Source organism: Lontra canadensis, unplaced genomic scaffold (genome assembly GCF_010015895.1).
Source record: "Lontra canadensis isolate GAN:19392208 unplaced genomic scaffold, GSC_riverotter_1.0 scaffold504, whole genome shotgun sequence".
Classification (NCBI taxonomy): domain Eukaryota; kingdom Metazoa; phylum Chordata; class Mammalia; order Carnivora; family Mustelidae; genus Lontra; species Lontra canadensis.
Genome location: NW_022631495.1, coordinates 8,497 through 28,420, shown reverse-complemented (window position 1 = coordinate 28,420; position 19,924 = coordinate 8,497). Strand labels below are relative to the sequence as shown.

Below are 19,924 nucleotides of genomic sequence, written 5' to 3'. Positions count from 1 at the left end.
TTACTCATTTTTTTTTCTCTTTCCTCATATCTACTGTAACCTGGGGGACTAGAGCTGGGAAAAATATATCTCAGCCAATGTCTGTATAAAGAGATCATGTTAGGAGCATAGTTTCTCTCTCAGGAGTTATTGATACATATTTTTAAAAATTCTCTCTTAACAGCCTTCCCAGAACAAACTGCAGTGTTATTTCCATAAGACCTCTAAATAGAAATTATGAGAAACTCATCATCATATTCTATTACAGTTTTTAAAAGTGAAGAGCAAGTACTTATCTCACTGTCTTTCTTTAAAACACTTAGCATATAGTTGTTAATACTAAAGCATTAATACTAAATTAATGCTAAAGTCAAAGTTCTGTCCTTTAGCTGACTCTGTGTTTCCATATTATGCCAAATACCTGGTTAAACATTAAAATGCAAGAATATCACTCACCAGTTAAAAGGAAGAAAATACTAATATATACTATAACATGCATGAGACTCAAAAATGTTATGCTAAGTAAAAAAGGGAAAATGCAAAGAAAGAATCATTATTTTCTGAATTATATCATTTATAAATTATATAATGTGTCTAGAAAAGGCAAATTTACACACACAGAAAGCAGATCAATGACCACCTAGGACCAGGAGCAGGAGTGAAAATAAACTGCAAATGGGCAAAGGGGATCTTTTTGGAATAATGGGAATGGTCTAAAATTGGATTGTAGTGATAATTGCACAACTCCATACATTTACTAAAATCATTGAATTGTAAAGGTGAATTTTATTTATTTATTTTAATTTTTTTTGATCAACATATATTGTATTATTTGTTTCAGGAGTACAGGTCTGTGATTCATCAATCCTACACAATTCACGGCACTCACAATAGCACATAACTCCCCAGTGTTCATGGGTGAATTTTATTTAAATAATACTTCAGTAATTGAATACTCCAAAATATACTCCAAAAGTAATTTTAAAATAAACTCCAAAAAAATTAAATACTCCAAATCATACTCCAAAAATTAAAATGCTATCATAGTGTCTCCAAAATTCTAAATCTGATTCTTTCATTGTGTGTGTTTGATTTACTTAACACAATCGTAAGTTGTTTGAGCTTTTGAAGAAACCGCTTCAGTCAGCTAAATTTTAACATTTACGTGGAAATTTAATGAGCCCATTTAAAAGTAAAACTGAAATGTGAGAGATAGGCATCTTGGGAAGACCTGCCCATGGAGATGGCATGTCACCAAGAATGAGTTGGATTACTTGGTTAAGGGGCCTAGAACATGACATTGGAAAGATAATCACTGCTCCTTATGGAGTAGAGAAATCTTAAAACAGCAGCAGATTTCCCAAGGGATCTTATGTCATGAAGAGGAAGGATTACAGGAAACTTCTACTAACACTTTATTTTCCTTCCCGGAGCTCCTGGAGAGGTTTCAGTAACTCTGTGGACAGGTCAATAGCTACTTACCCTATAGAGTTACCCACAGCCCTCATGATAACTTACACCTCGCCTACTCTTTTTAAACCCTCTCTTCTTTTGTCAGAGACATTTAAGTTTTTTTGTTTCCACTAGTTTGCAACTCTCAGCTAAGCTTGTTTTGTGATGTGGTAGTTGTTAACTGGAGGAGAACATCACGCGCCAAACATGCCTTCAAATGAAAGCAACTTAAAAAAGCCAAAAATAAAAGGATAATTTCGCCAAACTTATCCCCCTCTTTTGGATATAATTTTAAATAAAACAGAGCATTTTTACCTGAATATGGATGAAACCCAAAACTAAAGATAAGAAATAGAAGAAAGCTGGGGCGCCTAAGTGGCTCAGTGGGTTAAGCCTCTGCCTTTAGCTCAGGTCATGATCTCAGGGTTCTGGGATGGAGCCCTGCATTGGGCTCTCTGCTCAGCAGGGAGCCTGCTTCCCCCTCTTTCTCTGCCTGCCTCTCTGCCTACTTGTGATCTCTGCCTGTCAAATAAATAACTAAAATCTTAAAAAAAAAACAAAAAACAAGAAACATAAGAAAGCTAAAATATTTAAAAATGTGTTTTAATTCATATTTGTTGAACAGAGAAGAAAGGCAATAGTTTAGATCATGTAAGCTCTTCCCCAGAATACCAGTTTTATCAGTTATCTTTATATTTCAGGAGGGGGAAATAAACAATGGGCACTGGGTTGTCCTAATGTTGAAAGTTCCCCTAATAGTTTTCTATAGAGAGAAAAAAATGTAAGTGAAGTGTGTTGGTGTAGAATCTAGCATTCCAGAAACACGCAGTCAAAGAAAAGGCATCATCTCTCTCAATGTTTTCCCTGTAAAGGAAATTGTAGGATGACAGAGTGTGAAGCCATCACAAAGAAGATCGGTCCAGGTATTTGGTTTCTCAATTGAAATGAGTTTCTATGGCACTCTGAATAATTAAAAAAAAAAAAAAGTCAAACATTTGCTTTAGAAATACATGAGTATTCAGGGATGTGAGAAAGAATGTTCTATTCTTATATTTTCTATAGGTAAAGGATAAAAAAAAAATCCATGGAACCTTAAGATAACATTTTCTTTTAACTATTTTCACATGGTATGTGTCAATAACACTTCTAGTGCCAAAGCTAACGACTAATACAACATGAGTTGTTTTTATATAAGTTTTATTTTTTAAATAAAAGAACACTAAATAAATAAATAAATAAATAAAAGAACACAACTCAACCAAACATCACTAAGTAATTTAGTGATGATAATACACCTAGAGAATGTCTGAGGAAGGTCACGTGTTAATATTTCTCCCAACAATTTAGTGGTTTTCTGTTAGTATAAATTGCTGTTCAGGATCTAAGTCAGTTATCCTATCTCACCAAAGATCCAAAGATAAAAAGAAAATTGAGGGAAAAAGGTGTTTGCTTGTCATCTCTACCCTATTCTTCAACCCATCAAGGTCACATGTTAAAATTATGTTTCCCAAAAGAGTGCAAAGCATTAAAATATAAATTTGTATAAATCAGACAGCTCACTGTGTGATGTCCGATGCTCTGCCTAGACCCCAGAAGGCATTCCATAATTTCTAAGAACCTGCAGTGCAAGTCAAGGACTTTGTCCTGTCAATACCTTGCAAGGAAAGAAGAGAAATATGCTTTTATTTCCATGCTAAAGTTGAAATCAATCCCAAAGGTCACTGGGAATCTGATCAAAACCATTATATTAAATAAATATAACCATTATATTAAACCCAGGCACCCAGCAGTCATTCATTCTTTTCTTAATTTGTATTTGTCAGTGTTAAGAAGAAAATGTTGTGGGATGCCTGGGTGGCTCAGGGGGTTAAGCATCTGCCTTTGGCTCACGTCATGATCCCAGAGTCCTGGCTTGAGCCCCATGTGAGGTTCCCCACTCAGCGGGGAGTCTGCTTCTCCCTCACCCTCCCCCTCCACCCTTCTTGTGCTCTCTCAGTCACTTATTCTCTCTCTCAAATAAATAAAATCTTTATAAAAAATTTTAAAAAGGAGAAAATATTGTGTACTCCCCAGATTTGCTACATCATGGAAAAGAAGAGAAATTCAGTTAGCTGCCTTGGTTTAATGGTGAGCTAGGTTCTGTGAGCAGAGATGAGGTTCTGTGAGCACTTGAGCTGGGCAGAGCAGCTGGTTGGATTGGATGGAGGTCCTCACTGGCTCCAGCTTCCACCGAATGGCCAAACAACACAGATCCTTACCTGTGCCCAGAATAAATTTTCATTGGTTGTACCATATTCATGTCATCTTTTAAATTAAGATTTTTTAATCAAAATAAGAGAGCATATCCTTACCTTTCAATATAGATGTAATAACACAACTGAAACAACACAAAGGAAAAAAACAGAGAGAGAGAAAGAAATCTATTTCGTCGGGCTTCTTCCACTATGAAAAAAAGATTATCGTAAATAAGAAAACAAACAAAAAAAACCTACCAAATTTACATACCGTTTCTAAGGCTATCTATTGTTTGGGAAATCTATGAAACTTTGATTCAATGGCTAAAAGTTCACAAGGAAGGAGGATGGGTACCATATTTATTCTAAGATTATCCAGCATTAGATACTAATTTTTTTTATAACTTATTTTATTTAAATTCAATTAATTAACATATAATGTATCATTAGTCTCAAATGTAGAGTCTAATAAATTCTCATTTGCTTATAATACCCAGTGCTCATTACATCACATGCCCTCCTTAATGCCTATCAGCTAGTTACCCCTCCTCTCACCCACCACCCCTCCAGCAACATTCAGTTTGTTTCCTATAGTTAAGGTCTCTTATGGTTTTTCTCCCTCTCTGATATCATCTTATTTTATTTTTCCTTCCCTTCCTCTATGTTCCTTTTTTTGTTTATTAAATTCCCCATATAAGTGAAACCATATGATAATTGTCTTTCTCTGATTGACTTATTTCACTTAGCATAACACCCTCTAGTTCCATCCATGTCATAAATGGCAAGATTTCATTTTTTGATAGCTGTACAACATTCCATTGTAGATATCGATACCACATCTTCTTTACCCATTCATCTGTTGATGGACATCTGGGCTCTTTCCATTATTAGGCTACTGTGGACATTGCTGCAAAACTATGAACACTTTTTTAAAGAAAGGGAACTTAAGAGAGAGCTAACAATGCAAAATAATTGGACTCAAGTAATTACTTGGTAGAGATAAAAATCTCAAAGGTGAAACACTGAAGCATTTTATGCTTATCTTAATGTAACTATAGACTAATTTAAAAAATTTCTTCTTAAAGACAAAATAATGAAAAATACATGCAATAAGTGGTTCAGTTCTTAGATAACTTTTAAGACTTGAATTTTTAAAACTTTTAATACTTGAAATGTATATGAATATAAATATATACATAAAAAATTAAAATAATGATGTATTTGAGTAACATCAAAATAGAGGCTTTATGATTTTATTACCTATCTCCATTTAATGGGAAATCAGATATCAATGTAATAGTAGAAAGATATTATTATTTTCCTTCTGTTCTATAAGTTTAAATTTTTATAAAAAGTGTTATTTTAAAAAGTGTTTTTGTATGTTCGGTTTATTGATTGGTGGATCCCCCCCATCACTAGAGGTAAAGTTTGGCTGCATTTTTCCATATATATAAGAATCCAATGTAACTAAATTTCTTTAAGATGCAAATAAATGACTAAATATATTCTTTTATTCACCCTGATTTTTTCAGTCCATGGGGACCCAACTTGAGACCCTTGGTCATGGTCATGTGTAGTGTAAATCACAAAATGGAGACTTCTAGTAGGTTGAAGTACCTCCCCAAAATTCATGTCCACCCAAAACCTCAGAATGTGACCTTATCCAGATATAGAATCTTTGCAGATATAATTAAGATAAGAATCAAGATGAGATCATATTGGACTCAAGTGTGCCTTAAATTTAATGAGAGTATGATTATAAAAGATAGAAAAAGATGCAGGAACACAGAGAAAAGTCCCTGTGATGATAAAGATGGAGAGCAAAGATAGGTGGCCACAAGCAAGGGAACACGTGGGGCCACCAGAAGCTGGAAGAGGCAAGGAAAAATACTTCTCTAGAGCTTTCAGTAGGAACATGGTCTTGTGAACATCTTGATTGTTAGCTTCTGGACTCCAGAACCGTGAAAGAATAAATTTCTGTTGTTTTAAGTCACTCAGTTTTTGGTCATTGGTTTTAGCTGCCCCAGGAAATGAAGACAATTCTTGTACTTCAAAATTTCTGCATTTGTTTGTTAGTCATGAATACCAAAGATAAGTGCTATTCAAGATATTGGCCCTTCTCTGTGAGAATGAACTTGGAGGCCAGGATTCCAGGATGGGATCATTTTAGCTGTTGGTGAGAACAATTTTGTTTGTTATTTTCTTTTGTTTTGTTTTATTAGGCTTACTGAGATCTAATATTTTGAAAATTAGTAATACAAAACCAAAAATAGGAAGCAGATCATTTTCATTGTAAATAGTTCTTTTTCTTTTGTAAGAACCCCAAACAATAATTTAGAATGTACCCCTACCCAGGCAAAAGAGAAAATCATTTATTAATAGAATTTTAACATTTCTTAAAAATGACAAAAAAATTCAAAAGAGATGCTAACCCAGTATCAATTTTAAAATAACCATCCCAAATAAAAGTGGCTGTATCTAACATTTAATATTTGGTGATAGTTTTTTTTTTCTTTTTTTTTTTTAAAGCGAAGTTACTTGCATAATAGAGAGTTGTGATTTTTATCTCTAGGGTTAAATGCTTGGTGATATAACTGACTTACTGTGAGGCCCTTACAAAACATACTTTATCTTTATTCCACCATGATCTGGACTAAATAAATTCAATTTTCAGGGGGGAAAATAGTTGCTAATGACAAAATCCTTCAAATCACCAGAAAGTAAAGGGAAAGACTAAAGTAGTCATAACTTAATACTGAATAGAATTTTAATTTTATGACTAGGATAATAGCTGCTTTTGGTGCAAAATAAGAGAATTCTAGATTTTATTGAAATTACTCCTCCTTGACCACACACACTTTTTTAGGGTTTTGTTTTTAGAGAAGGTATTTCTTTGTTCTGTATGATTGTTATTCTTATTGAAAGGTTTCTATCTCTTATAATTCTACTCCTATCCCAAAGTGAAAATGAAAAAAAAAAAAAACAAAAAAAATCCAGACTGCTACTGTCAAAAAGAGCCTTAGAGATAATTATCATAGCATCCACCATCACAACAGCCACCAATATTTGTAAGTGTTTACTACATGTTAAGGACTAAACTAAATCACTTTACAGATATCATCTCAGTTAATGCACCCCAAATATGGGGTCCATCCCTGCTGTCACCATGTTAAACAGGACACTGAAAACCAGCAAAATTAAATTAAGAGACTTGTTTGAGTTCACACAAATAGTTAGTTGTATAAGCAGAAGTTGGATCTGGTCTCTTCTTAGACAGTACAAGTATTCTACTGTGTTACAGTGACTTAAGAGAAAAGGATAAGAAGAGCAAAAATCATGGTCCTTTTAAGGACATTCATTTTTTATAATTCAGTGGGATGTGAGCATTCTATTCTCCATTTAATATTTAGTTCATTTGAGAAATGTTTTACTCTCCCCTTCTTGGGTGGATTTTCTCATTTTGGTCAGTTTTGCAACTGGGTTAAAAGAAAAAAGAATTCACTTATTCATGTGAGGGGAAGTTATAGTATCTGCCTAACATTCTAGCTGAAAATAATACTGGCTTTATCTAAAATATGTCAGAGTGACCAGTTAAAAAGACCCCAGTGCAGTTAATTCACTGTTTGTTTTGTCTATAAGTAATCCCCCAAAAACGTTTGGCAAATTTTATTACTGAATTGATCTAACCCATGTCTATTTCTGTGTGGGAGCTATGTGGTATACTCAAAGGCACTAGATAAAGAATTCCTAGGTTCTTCTACTAATGGGTTCTGTAGAATTGATTTAGAGCTTCTGACTAAAGAATGGTCCTACTTTCTCTAGGAGGATTGCCCTTTGCAGATTTTAGAAATGAGTATCAGATGACCCTCCTCGTCATAGACCATGAATTTAGATTTAAAGCTCTTCCTCCTAGTGTCCTTAAAAAGAAAACTGAGACAAACAATGCTGGAAATTTGTTATTCTCATTGTTGGCATTGACATTGGTATGGTGACATTAATGTACAGTAGATCCTCAAATGACACAAGTGTCCTAGGCATATCTTTTCTTAATCCTGAGTAATTGGAAAGTTGAAAATAATAATGAATTTAAAAACACACATTTTTCTAGTTACAATTTCTAAAGATAAATGCTATGGACTGATTTGTGTTCTTTCCCATCCCCTGCCAAACTCATATGTTTAAGCCCTAGCTCCAGTGTGACTGCATTGGAGAGAAGACATGTAGAAGGTAATTCGGATTATGACATCATAAGAGTAGGTCCAATAGGTTTGGTGGCCTTATAAGAAGAGAGCAATCTCTGTCATTGCACATTCTCAGAAGGAAGACCATGTGAGGATACAGGGACAAGGCAGCCATCTGCAAGCCAGGCAGAGCTCTCACCAGACACCAACCATGTTGGTAGCCTGATCTTGGACTTCCAGCCTCTGGAACTGTAAGAACATAGGTTTGTTATGGCAGCCCAACCTAAGACAGCAAACTATTAGCAAATCTTGAAAGTATGTCAGAAAAACAAAATTTTTTTTAAAAGAGAGAAAAAAAGTTTTCTACTCACTCTCAACCTTGCCACCACATGACAAAATTGATAGAAATTAAACAAGCAACTTAAAGGACTTTAAGGAGGGCCAATGGTTGTTAGTAATAACCTTAGCAACCTACACATTTTTCATTGGTCTATCCTCAAAAACAGTAAATTTACAAAGCCATTTACTAAGCTGAAAATATTGACGACGTTGGCTGAAATGACCCACACTGATGAGTGCTCTCACATACGCAGTCAAAGATAGTTTGTTAAATATTTTTCTGAGCTCCAAGTAAGAACTGAAGCCCACTAGTACTTGATTTGAACTAATCTTAAACTTCATAGAATTGTGATCTGTATTTTTCCATATATGTTAACCTAATCCTTTATGCTACAAATATATGGCCAGAGACTGAATTGGCTTTCCTTCTTCTTACTAATGGATTCCCCCAACTCTGAGTTTAAGCTGAGCATATTTAGAGACTGTATTTCCAAACTTTTCCTTTTCCAGCTAAAGAGGCCAATATGACAGGAACTGAAGTGATATGTCTAACTTCCAGATCTTGTTATAAGAAATCCACTTGCCCTTCACCCTCTTTTCCCCCTCCCTGAGAACTGTTAAGGGTAAGGGTAAGCTGACTTCACCTATGTATGGGAAGGTACTTATGCTCAGGGACAACAGAGTAACAACAGCGAAGGAACCCGAGTCCTGGTGTGTCTTTTTGGAGTAGTCACTCACCCACTCTGGACCACCTGTCTAGAACTAAAGTCCCTGCACTCCTAAAGCTTTCATTATAGTGAAGAGGGGGGAAGGAGAGTCAACAGACAATAATAAAGTAAACACAGTTAAACAAAACAATTAGGACATATTAGCTATATAAAATAAGGCTCTAGAGCTAGATCATGTTTAAATCTTGGTTTGCAACTATCCACTGTAGTAACTAGCCTCCAAGGATGACAACAACCATCCATGCCCCAGCCAATGAACCATACATCCTGGTATTCATATTCTTGTATAGGTCCCTCCCTCTTGACTCTGGGAAGACCCCATGACTTGATTTTGACCAATAGAAAGAGGCAGAAATGATGTTGTGCATTCTCCCAAGCTAGGCCGTAAGAAGACTTTCAGCCTCCATCTGGGTCTTATAGAATGTTCACTCAGAAGGAAGCCAGCTACCCTATTAGAAGTTCAGGCACATGAGACTGTCAGGCTGAGGAAGCCATGTGGAGAGACTATATAGAAAGAGACGCCCAGCCAGGCCCTAGTTCTTCTAGCCATCCTTGCTGAGGCACTGAGTATGTGAATAAAGAAGTCACCTTTGATGTTCAGCCTAAGCAAGCCTTCAGATGACTCCAGCTCCAGATTCCTTCCACCTACAACAACAGGAGACACCTGAAGTAAAAACCAACCATCAGAATCTGGTCAACCCACAGAAATAAGAGAAATAACTGAAGTCACGAATTTGGGTTATTACACAATAATAGACAACTGGAATAGCAACTTTCTGAATGAAACACTTTTCTTAATCTCTCTGTAAGTCAATTTTATATGTAAGGTTCCTAACTCCCAAAGTTTCTATTAGAATTAAATGGGTTAATCTGGAAAATACTTTTAATGGTGTCTGATTTGTGGTAAACTTTGGCTTCTGTTATTTATTACTAATAAGTAAAATGGGATGATAGGACAAAAATATTCCTAAAAGGATGCTCAGGGAAGTTCTTGTTTGGAAGGTGACATTTGAAATCAGACCTGAAAACTAAGAAGCCCACCATGCAGAAAGCCAAAGAGAAGCACCCAAAGAGAAAGAACAGGGACAAAGGTCCTGACATAAGCAATGATACAGTGTCATTGAGGAACACACCCATGGCTTGTGTGGTTGAAAATGGTAAGCAAAGTAGAGTCATGCCAGCCATGATAAGGAATTTGGACTTTATATCAAACACAATGGGAAGCTTTAAGGAATTTGAAGTAGGAGAATGACTTGGACAATTTCTTTGGAAACGGATTTTAGAAGGGCAGGAATGGAAACAAAAGGTCCTCTAGGAGACTTTTATAGTCATCTGAGCAAAGGATTTTGATGGCTGGAACCAGAGTTTTAGCAGAGGAGTTGGAAAAAAAAAAATGTAAAAAAGGAGATTGAATGAGTGGCCCTTGGCCACCCATCAGGCCCTCATGGTAGAGATGAGATTTTAACAAGGCTATTCTGGAACTTACATTACTAAAACACCTTTAGATGAGGTTCTAGGCATTATGCCCAGGGATAGCTTAAATTTACCTCATTTTATGTAATTCAGGATTCAGTTGTTACAGGGGATAACAGAATATAAGTTTTCTCACATATTTTATCGTTATTCAAATAGGAAGAACAATTCAAAGCACTCTGGCTTTGTGCAAGAAGCATTAGAAGGCAAATCAGGACATAGGTTCAAGTGGCAAGTTGGTCACAAATGACTAATGTGAACCTGCACAGAAATCTTGGCTAGTTAGGCCTCCCTTGGTCCTCCGCCCTTCCAATTCTGACCATCTATTACTTGAGGGTTCTATTTTTTTTTTTTTAAGTATATCATCTGGAAATATTTCATGTTCCTGAGATCAGGAGTCACAGTCTCAGGACTTTGTTGCCGGTCCTGCGATCTAAACTCCATGACTCTTCACTCCGCCAGCCGAAAAGCACCTGCCACAAGGTTATGATCAGGAGATAATCACCAGAAATAGGCTTCAATTCTAGTGCACGTCTTCTCCTAACCTGACAGGAAGGAGGTTGACAGCAAGTTGGCCCATCTCTGTTTTATAGCCACCAATAAACATGTCTAACATATATGTGTTTTACAGGTATCTTTCGTGTAATCCACAAGATTTATTCTTTTTAGGAGAATTTGGGAGAATTTTCTCTCAGGCTTCACATTAAGATACAGACAAGTCATCTTCAAGCAAGCTTTTCTAAAACTTCCTTGTTAAAGGGGCAAGTCTCTGGCACAGATCTCTATTAAGATGTTCACTTTATATATTAGCTCTTTCCTTAATAGTGACAACAGAAAGGAAAGATGCTACATAAAATAGAAGAATGGAGGCAGAGTTCCTCACCAGTACCCAACTAGAGAGTTGTTCAGGTTTTCCTCCCTTTTTTCCCGATATCGAGTAGGTCTGATACAATTACTCTAGGATTGGGAGGACATGAAATTGAATTGAATTTGGAAAGTTGTATCTCTCACTATCTTCCAGAGTTTCCTTCAGCCAACTTGTTTCTTAAGGTAAACTCTGTCCTTCAAGCACATGGGCTTGGCTGCTTTCAAAGTCACATTATGGAGCATGTAGATACAAGGTTGCTTCTTGGATATAAAAGCCACGATGCGTTTGGACTTTCTTTGGACTTTACTGTTGTTGGTTTTGTTTGGTTTTGTTTGGTTTTGTTTGCCAGCTTTAAATCTTAGTGTTGTGGGTTTGGAGCTACAATTCATTGAATAAAATGTGGAAAGGGCAGAGGGGTTAGGTGAACACGAAGAGGACTTCTGATTGTTGATCATAATTGATTCCAGGCCTAGATAACACAACACCCGTATCGCTATATTGACCTCCTTAAATAGTCACCAATCTCACTCACTAGTGTTCTACTCACTTTAACTGCTAAAATATGATAGACCAACACCATTACAATTTGAAACACATAAGGAGAGACAGTACTCACTTTATAAATTAAGTTAAAAATGTAACTTAAAAGAGGGGAGGCAGCTGGGTGGCTTAGTCGGTTAAGGATCCAGCTCTTCATTTCCACTCAGGTCATGATCTCAGGGCCATGAGATGGAGCCCCGTGTCAGGCTCTGCGCTGGGTGTGGAGCCTACTTAAGATTCCCTCTACCTTCTGCCCCTCCCTGCCCTTGCTCTTAAAAAAAAAAAAAAAAAAAAAAGAACCAGATTTAAATAAGCTTATGAGCAGGAGATGGAAAACATTCAATCAGTCGCAGCTAAGGATACAGTGACAATTTTGTTAAATGGAGAAAGAGGCACTGATTTGCACAGAAAGCCCAGACATTTTTTAAGTGGTGGTTGCCATCAAGTAAAGAGAATAACACCTCAGGAGGTATTCATTAGAAGAGAAAGGGAAAAAAAAAACCAGAATTGGTAGTTTCTCCAATTTGCCAGCCTGTGTGCTTTCCGGCCAAAAAATGGAGAGTATGAGAAAAGAATTAAATTTTTAATTGGAAGACATAATTCCCCCTTTTCCACCCCAGGAAAGAGAATGTGATGGCATATAAAGTCAGAAAGAAGCCTGTAACATTTTCCTTCTCATAAAAAAGGAAGCAAATTATTTCATCCAAGCACAACTGAATCAGATTTGAACTTCCTGAAAATTTATCATTTGATAGACCAGGATTTAAGTTCAAGGACACATTCCACACCTAATCTTTATTTTACAACCTTTGGAGATAGATTTTCCTTAGCCCTGAAATCTTTCAAAGATAGTCTTTCTTGCAAAACAAATCGTTAGAAGTGTACAGCAAATTGGCCAGATGTCTCTGGGGCATAAACTCTCTCTTAAAAGTAAAGCAAGAACTTTTAGTAACTACCTCCTGTTTTCAAACCACAAGCTTTCTAGTTGGCGTTTTGAAACAGTAATGTTCTAAGTATTTCTCTTTTATCGAAAGAGTTAATACAGCTTCTCAAAAGTGCTTCTCTTCTCACAGAATATAGTTTATATTTGGGGAGAATTTGGCACAGCTTAAGTTACAGCTTAACTGGTTTTCTTAGTAAAATCCAATAAGGCATTTCTCCCACCCATTTGCCCCTTAGTGTTTATTAGCAGGGAGAGACACAAAATGTCAAGAGGAAAGAAAAAAAAGTATTATTTATATTAATGTACTTTCTTCCAGACTTCACATCCAAATACCTAAATAACAGCCTTCTTCACATCTTCACATCCCAAACTGGTAACCATCCCCTAGAGAGTGTTCACAGACACCCCAAAGATCATTATTAACCCAGTTGCCCTTCCCACTCTAAATGTATCACTGCAGGATAAGTGGACTTAATTCTTGCTTATCTAAAAAACAATAATAATTGCTAGGCACATAAACCAATTTGTGGCATGAAGCTAGTTTTGCTCTCTTCCAGAAATTGCTCGTCTTACATTTCAGACCTTGAAAAAATCGCAGAAATCTGTTCAGCAGTACTTATTTCTATGATGGTTGCTGTCCCTCTAAGAGCCTGAGCAGCCTACCAACTGAGGTGCCGCAGACAACCAGACCCTCCAAAAAAGAGTACTCAGAGAAACAAAATCTATACAGCTTAATAGCTTGGTATGTGGTAAGGCCATAGTTCTTTTTCTTAACTATGATCCCACTCCGGAGCCTAAATAAATACATAAATAAATTGTGACTAGTTTGCAGATATCTCAGTAGCTGCAAACATATATTTCACAAAGTGTGACCAATGTCTACTTTCACAATAGTTCTTTTAGCCTAAAAATAACTTCCATGTCTTCCTAAGAGCAAGAAAAGGGAGGGAAAATCGAAGAAACTAGTTTGGGAATGAGTGGGGAAATGTTTAACAGGCCTGCTGGGTGTTCTCTTAATGCTGTCTTGGATCTCAGATTAAATTATTATACTTTTTCTGTGTTGTAGTACTGGGTCCGTTGTGCATGAGGACAAAGGCAACTTCAACTTGATATTTCTGTCATCCCTGCTGTGGGAAGAGTCCTGTTGCTGGTTTATAACATCAATCACTCTCACAATAAATCTTGGTGGTGGATATGGTCATTTAAATCTCCACCTGCACAAACAACAGAAAATAAGAGAGCTCATAAATCTCTACACTGGTGATTAACAAATTTTGGATCCTGGGCAAAGATATTATGGGGAGGGGTTCTCACTAATTCATTAATAAAGACTGATTTGCTGACAATCTGTTTAGTTTACAGCATGGGGGAAAGCAAACAAGACCCTGCTAACAAAACAAAACGTTAGAGGTTAGTGAATTCCCAGCTGAGCCAGGATTAGAGATATGATATCTTAATGTAGGAGGGGGGTACAGACCGCCAGCCAGAAGTTCCGAAGGTGCTCTTACACTTTGCTCCAGCCCTCATCTTTGGTGCCTAATTGCAAGGAAAGAAAACCTGGAGAAGAATCAGTAAGATTCATGCGTTCCATCTCTCCAATTTTATTTCACGGATTTTGTGCAAGCTCTTGGTTTCTGGCTCCCTTTGCTTTTCTACTTAACTCTCCAGATTTTCTTATGCTCCAGGAAAAAGTGGGTCCAGGCTGGAGTTAGAGATAGGAAAGAAAAAAAACAAAACAAAACAAAACAAACAACAACAATAACAAAAACCTTTCCTGAACGGATAACAATGCTCCGTGTTCTGCAATATCAACTTCGTATGGGGAACCCGGGTAGCAAAGAGGTCCTAAGGAGGAGGCCCAGGCATTGGGGGAGGGAGAAAACAAATCCCAGGCAAGATAATATCTGAGAGCAGCTAAGATTCTTAAGACATTCTTAAATGCATTTCCAGAAAGAAATTTAGGGGAAAGTTTTAATTTTGTCACGACAAGATTACCAATTAACAAAATGCTTTCCATACACTTGCGTGACTCTCTCTCACCGCGACCCCACTCCCACTAAATTGTGTGTGTGGCTGTGGGTGTGCGAGCCTCAAGGATGTTTGTGTACACACAGACAGTTCCTTAATAGCTTTAAAGGGACCAGGTGCAGATGGATATTTGGGTCCTTTCCCTGCATCATCCTAAAGATTCAGTGAAGCGCTTGTTTTGTTAACTTACCCCAGTTCAGACGATAAGATACCTTGGTAAAGCCACAGTCTCAGGCAGGAGGGAGTTGATGGCTGTCTGGATTTTAATTGGTGCTTTAACTGCGGGAAAGTGAGGACAGGGAGATGCTTGTGAAATTTGTGTTTGGAAGGCCCAGGAAGAGCAAAAGGATCTGGTCATTTTCCTGATATCCTCACTAACCACCAGCTATGACCTCTTAAGAGGGAGAGTGGGCCTTAGGAGATGGCCCAGGAGAGGGGCTGTGGGTGGGGCGCTCTCCTCCTGGGCTGAAGTGGAAGGTGACTGGTATTTGCGTATTGCAGTTGAGAGGATTTACATTACAAGTTGGAAATCAGGGTCTCTGCCTAAGAGTTTCCCTCCGGTTGTGAAAGGGGTCTAAGAGTCCGCTGGGGCCTAATAGGCCCCTCCCCTGGGCTACAAGGATCCGCCTCTCTATTCCCCAGATAAATTCCTAGTGTCCACCAAATTCCTCAGCGCGCTCTCACACTCCTCTGCGGCCACGACTCCGGGGGTGGGGAAAGACAGCCGGGTTCCTCCCCGCAGAAGCCCTCTTCGTTCCTTCTCACAGCTCTGCGAAGGGGAAACGGGTGTGAGACTCAACCAGACCCCAACTCCAGTTCCCAACACGAAGTGGCTGCTCCACATTCCACACCCAGGGGCCCACTGGTTTGGGGCTTGCTCTCGCGCTCGGTCTCTCTCTCTCTCTCTCCCCCCTCTTTCTCCTCCTCTCCCCCAAACATGTCCACCGGCTCCCTCAGCGATGTGGAGGATCTTCAAGAGGTGGAGATGCTGGACTGCGACGGGCTGAAAATGGACTCAAGCAAAGAGTTTGTGATTTCCAACGAGAGCACCGAGGAGAGCTCCAACTGCGAGGCGGGGTCTCCCCAGAAAGGCCGCGGAGGCCTGGGCAAGAGGAGGAAGGCGCCCACCAAGAAGAGCCCCTTGAGCGGCGTCAGCCAGGAGGGGAAGCAGGTCCAGCGCAACGCGGCCAACGCGCGCGAGCGGGCCCGGATGCGGGTGCTGAGCAAGGCCTTCTCCAGGCTCAAGACCACCCTGCCCTGGGTGCCCCCGGACACCAAGCTCTCCAAGCTAGACACGCTCAGGCTGGCATCCAGCTACATCGCGCACTTGAGGCAGATCCTGGCTAACGACAAGTACGAGAACGGTTACATTCACCCAGTCAACCTGGTAAGTCCGCGGGTGCCGCTGCGGCGACCCGAATGCCCCCGCCCAGCGCGCCCGCAGCCGGGTGTGCCCAGTGAGTGTGCGCGCACCTCTGCCGCCCCCAGCCCAGCGCGCCCCTGGGGACCTTTGCAGGAGATCCCACGCGGCCCTCACTCGCTGCCCTACAAGCCGCGGGAGCAGGGATGATTTATGCAAGTGTTTGACGTGGCAGCCCAATTAAGAGTTTGCAAGTGAATTGAGCTGGCAAAGAGGAGGGATCCCCGAACCCGCGCCAGCGCCGTCAGGGCTGGTGTGGGACGGGGAGCACCCACCAGCTGCTGCGCGCCCAGAAGGCATTTTATTAATCCCTTTATTCTTCTTTGAGCTGAAGAACTTGTTTTTTTTTTCCTCTTTCTCATTTTTTGTACTTAAAAACACCCAACTCTGCTTCTTTCCCAAGCATATTTAGGACCATTAGATACAGACAAATTCGTGCCCGCATAATTGTCATGTAAGTTCCCAAATACTTAAATATTCGGCTCTTCTCTTACAGGTAGGTTAACATTTTTAATTCCCAGAAGTTCTAACAAGTATCAGCATAATCAGTAAATTCTCACAAATATTAGTGTAATAAATGATACTAGACTATAATAAATAACATTAAAATAGGTCACTCTCATCGAAGATTTAAAAACGTGATATATTTTATGTTAAAAAGTATGCCTATTCAGCCTATCTTTTAAAATTAAAAAAAAATAGTAATGCTCGTTGAGGCGAATTTTCTTTCAAATATATTTTGCTGTATAAGAAGTGTAGGTTAATTCCTTTTTTTATTCGATTTAATTTTAAGACTTCCAGGCTCTAAAGAAAAACAAGGACCACAACTTACTAGCACCTTTGTTTATATATGATAAGAATGAGAGGTTTTCCTCTTAAAAGTCGTCTTATCGGCCAGCACTAGTGGGAGAGGTTTGAAGCTTTGAATTGTCTTCTCACTGAATTGGTTTCAGGAATTGGGGGGAGGGGATCCAAAACGACATTTTGCGCTGGTAACTATTTCTCCCTCTAATTAAAAGTTTATTCTTTTTCGGAAAAAAAAGATGAGTAAATAGCTTTTAGAAATCTGGAACTAAAATGAAAGTAATCACTTCATTTACAGTTGCTGCTGCGTTCGTCTTTGAATAAAGAAACGTAAGTGAGCTTTATTCTAAAACACCTCGGAAAGGAGAAAAGGCAACGCTCGCTTAGCCTAGTAGAAAGATGATCTTAAATAAAATATGAGTGTATATTATTTTATTAGCATTATCCCCCCCCCCCAAGAACCAACGATTAATTTAGGAAGTGTGTTCAAAAGCCCGGGTTTGTGAAGGAGGAAATGAAAGCTGGCAGTAGAAAAATAGGCGGGGAGGAAAGCAAGCGGTAGGAAACCTGGCCAGGGCCTCAGAAGATGGGCCCGAAAGCACTTCGCCTGGAACCTGGCGTCCACTTGGTACGAGGTCCTTCTCGGCTTCCCTGCTTAGGCTCACCGGGACAGCTGCCTCCAGACTGTGCCACGGTCCCAGCACCTTTGGGCTTTCCAAGGACTTGTTCTTTTCGGTTTCTCTTACAACTAGGATGAACCCTTTGCTCTGTCACCCCGAGCTATGGCTCGGCACCAACCCTTTTTCATTATTCAGCCACGGGCGCACTAGAACACCTATCAAATTGCAGCGATAAAGGGTCTCTCCAACTGCCTGCCCCCAACTCGCCTTCTCCTTTGGTCCCAGGCTCGGAACCCACCCTACTCCTCCTCCAAGGCCACTTACCTCCTCCACCCTCTTCTCTCCTGCAGACGTGGCCCTTTATGGTGGCCGGGAAACCCGAGAGTGACCTGAAAGAAGTGGTGACCGCGAGCCGCTTATGTGGAACCACAGCGTCTTGACCCTGGAGGTGCGAGTCTGGGAAAGGCGCGCTCCCAGGGGGGAGCGGGCCCCGGGAAGGTGACCCCTGCCCTCCCTGCTCTCTGTCTGTGCTTCCCCCTCGCAACGCTCCTCTCCCTGTCCGCCCCCGCCCCCGCCCCCGCCCCCACCCCCGCGAGAACACTTTACAGCGACGAGGAGATTCGTTTCCAGACCTGAGGAGATCAATTGTACTTACAAAGATTCCCATCTATTTAACTTTATTAACTTCTACCGTGAATGACTCTGCGAGCCTTGCTGGTCCAAGTGCAATATGTAATTATAAATATATAAATAGATAATAAGAGCCTATCAACGTGTATCTTTTGTACAATATGTTGTAAAATGTAGATCATAGAATAGCTGACTTTGACAGTCACATTTATAAAGTAATTCACTTAAAGATATATATATTTTTTCAAACAAGTTTTGCTACTTTCGAAAATAAATCTTTCTTTATATTGCTAAATGCCCTGACATTGGTGTGATTTTTACAAAATATAGATAGGTAGAGAGATAGATACCTTAGAAAACTGGGAGAATATGGGGAAGCCTGATAATACAAGTGATTTGTTTGAACCTCAATCCAAACTTCTAGAAATGGAAAAGATTAAACACAATTTCCACTGGGAAGGTGCAACTCATATTTTGCACTGAAACCTCAGAAAGAAACTCAGGGCTCAGGTTTGCAGGTTACTTTTAAGACAATTATAAATAATGTAACCGTGAACCCAAAAAAAAGGTTGGGGGATAACGTTACTAACAGTTACACGATTCCAGGGGAAAACATACCAAAAGGAAAATCCGATTTTCAAGTATTTCGCAGTATAATTGATGACAGGAGCAGGGAGATATATTTCACTTTTTGTTAGCTTTCTAGGCGCAGACATGAACCTTCGCAACCCATAGTACCAAACTGTGAAGAAATAATGGGAGCTATGAAAAGTGTAAATTCCATAACCTTTAGGAAGTGCGACAACAGACACTATATATTTCTTCTTAGTAATTAATGAATTACTTCTAACATCGTTCATGCCTGCCTATCGGTCACAGTTAGCCATCACCTTCAGCTCCCAGCCACGACTTCCGGCGGACTGGGTTTTAATTTAAACATCTTCCATGCTCGTTGGGGGAAGATTAAGTTGAGATAAACAGAGAGGCGAGGCCGAGGAGCCTGGAACCGCGTTCACTCACTGCCCCAGAGCAGCCCACAGCGGCCGATGCGCCAGATGCCACCGGGGCTGTTTAATGTTCGGGGTTATGACCGCAGTGTTTACAAGACGTCTTCAGTTATTTATACTGTTATTCCTCGCAGAAGGCCTTGAAACTTCCGCTTCATTTGCTCTTTCTTTTCGATTTTTTTTTTCTCTTTTTCTCGGCTCAGTTTGGTACCTGGAGTAAGAGCTCCCTCGGTCCATCCTGTGCACCTACAACGAACCCCTAGTCTGCTTAGTGGGTAGAAGCCTGGCCCTGGCCTTCGGGGAAGGAGCCGGTGACACTGGTCCTGACAGGTGAACCGGGTAGGTTCTATGCCAGTGAAGGCTACCATCAAGTGCAAATCTCTCCTCTCCTATGGCTGGGAACTTCGCTCACTCCTTACCTGCCTGCCTGTCTTTTGCACATCAGAGGACCTCTCCTGGTGTCCGGCTTTCCTACCACTCCCCCATCCCCCACTTGACTTTTAGGAGTACAATTCAAGCCCTGACCACCTCCACCTTCTCCAAATTCCTGCATTTGGTCACTTCAACCACAGGGCCAGTGTCCCTGGCTCCAAGATTCAGAATCCAATCCAGAAATGAGTCCCAGAGTGATTCAGTTGTTTGCTTTTCATGTTCAACAAAATTTCCAAGCTCCCACTC

At 39.6% G+C, this 19,924-nt stretch overlaps 1 protein-coding gene across 1 annotated transcript; it reads left to right on the top strand.

Annotated features, from left to right (window-relative positions):
• The first annotated feature begins 15,424 nt into the window (after nucleotides 1–15,424).
• On the top strand, nucleotides 15,425–18,534 carry LOC116863074 (transcription factor 21). Its single transcript, XM_032850570.1, has 2 exons — nucleotides 15,425–16,152; nucleotides 17,960–18,534. Exons 1-2 carry the CDS (start codon nucleotides 15,703–15,705, stop codon nucleotides 18,047–18,049), a joined length of 540 nt encoding a protein of 179 aa, XP_032706461.1. The 5' UTR covers nucleotides 15,425–15,702; the 3' UTR covers nucleotides 18,050–18,534.
• Nucleotides 18,535–19,924: the final 1,390 nt, after the last annotated feature.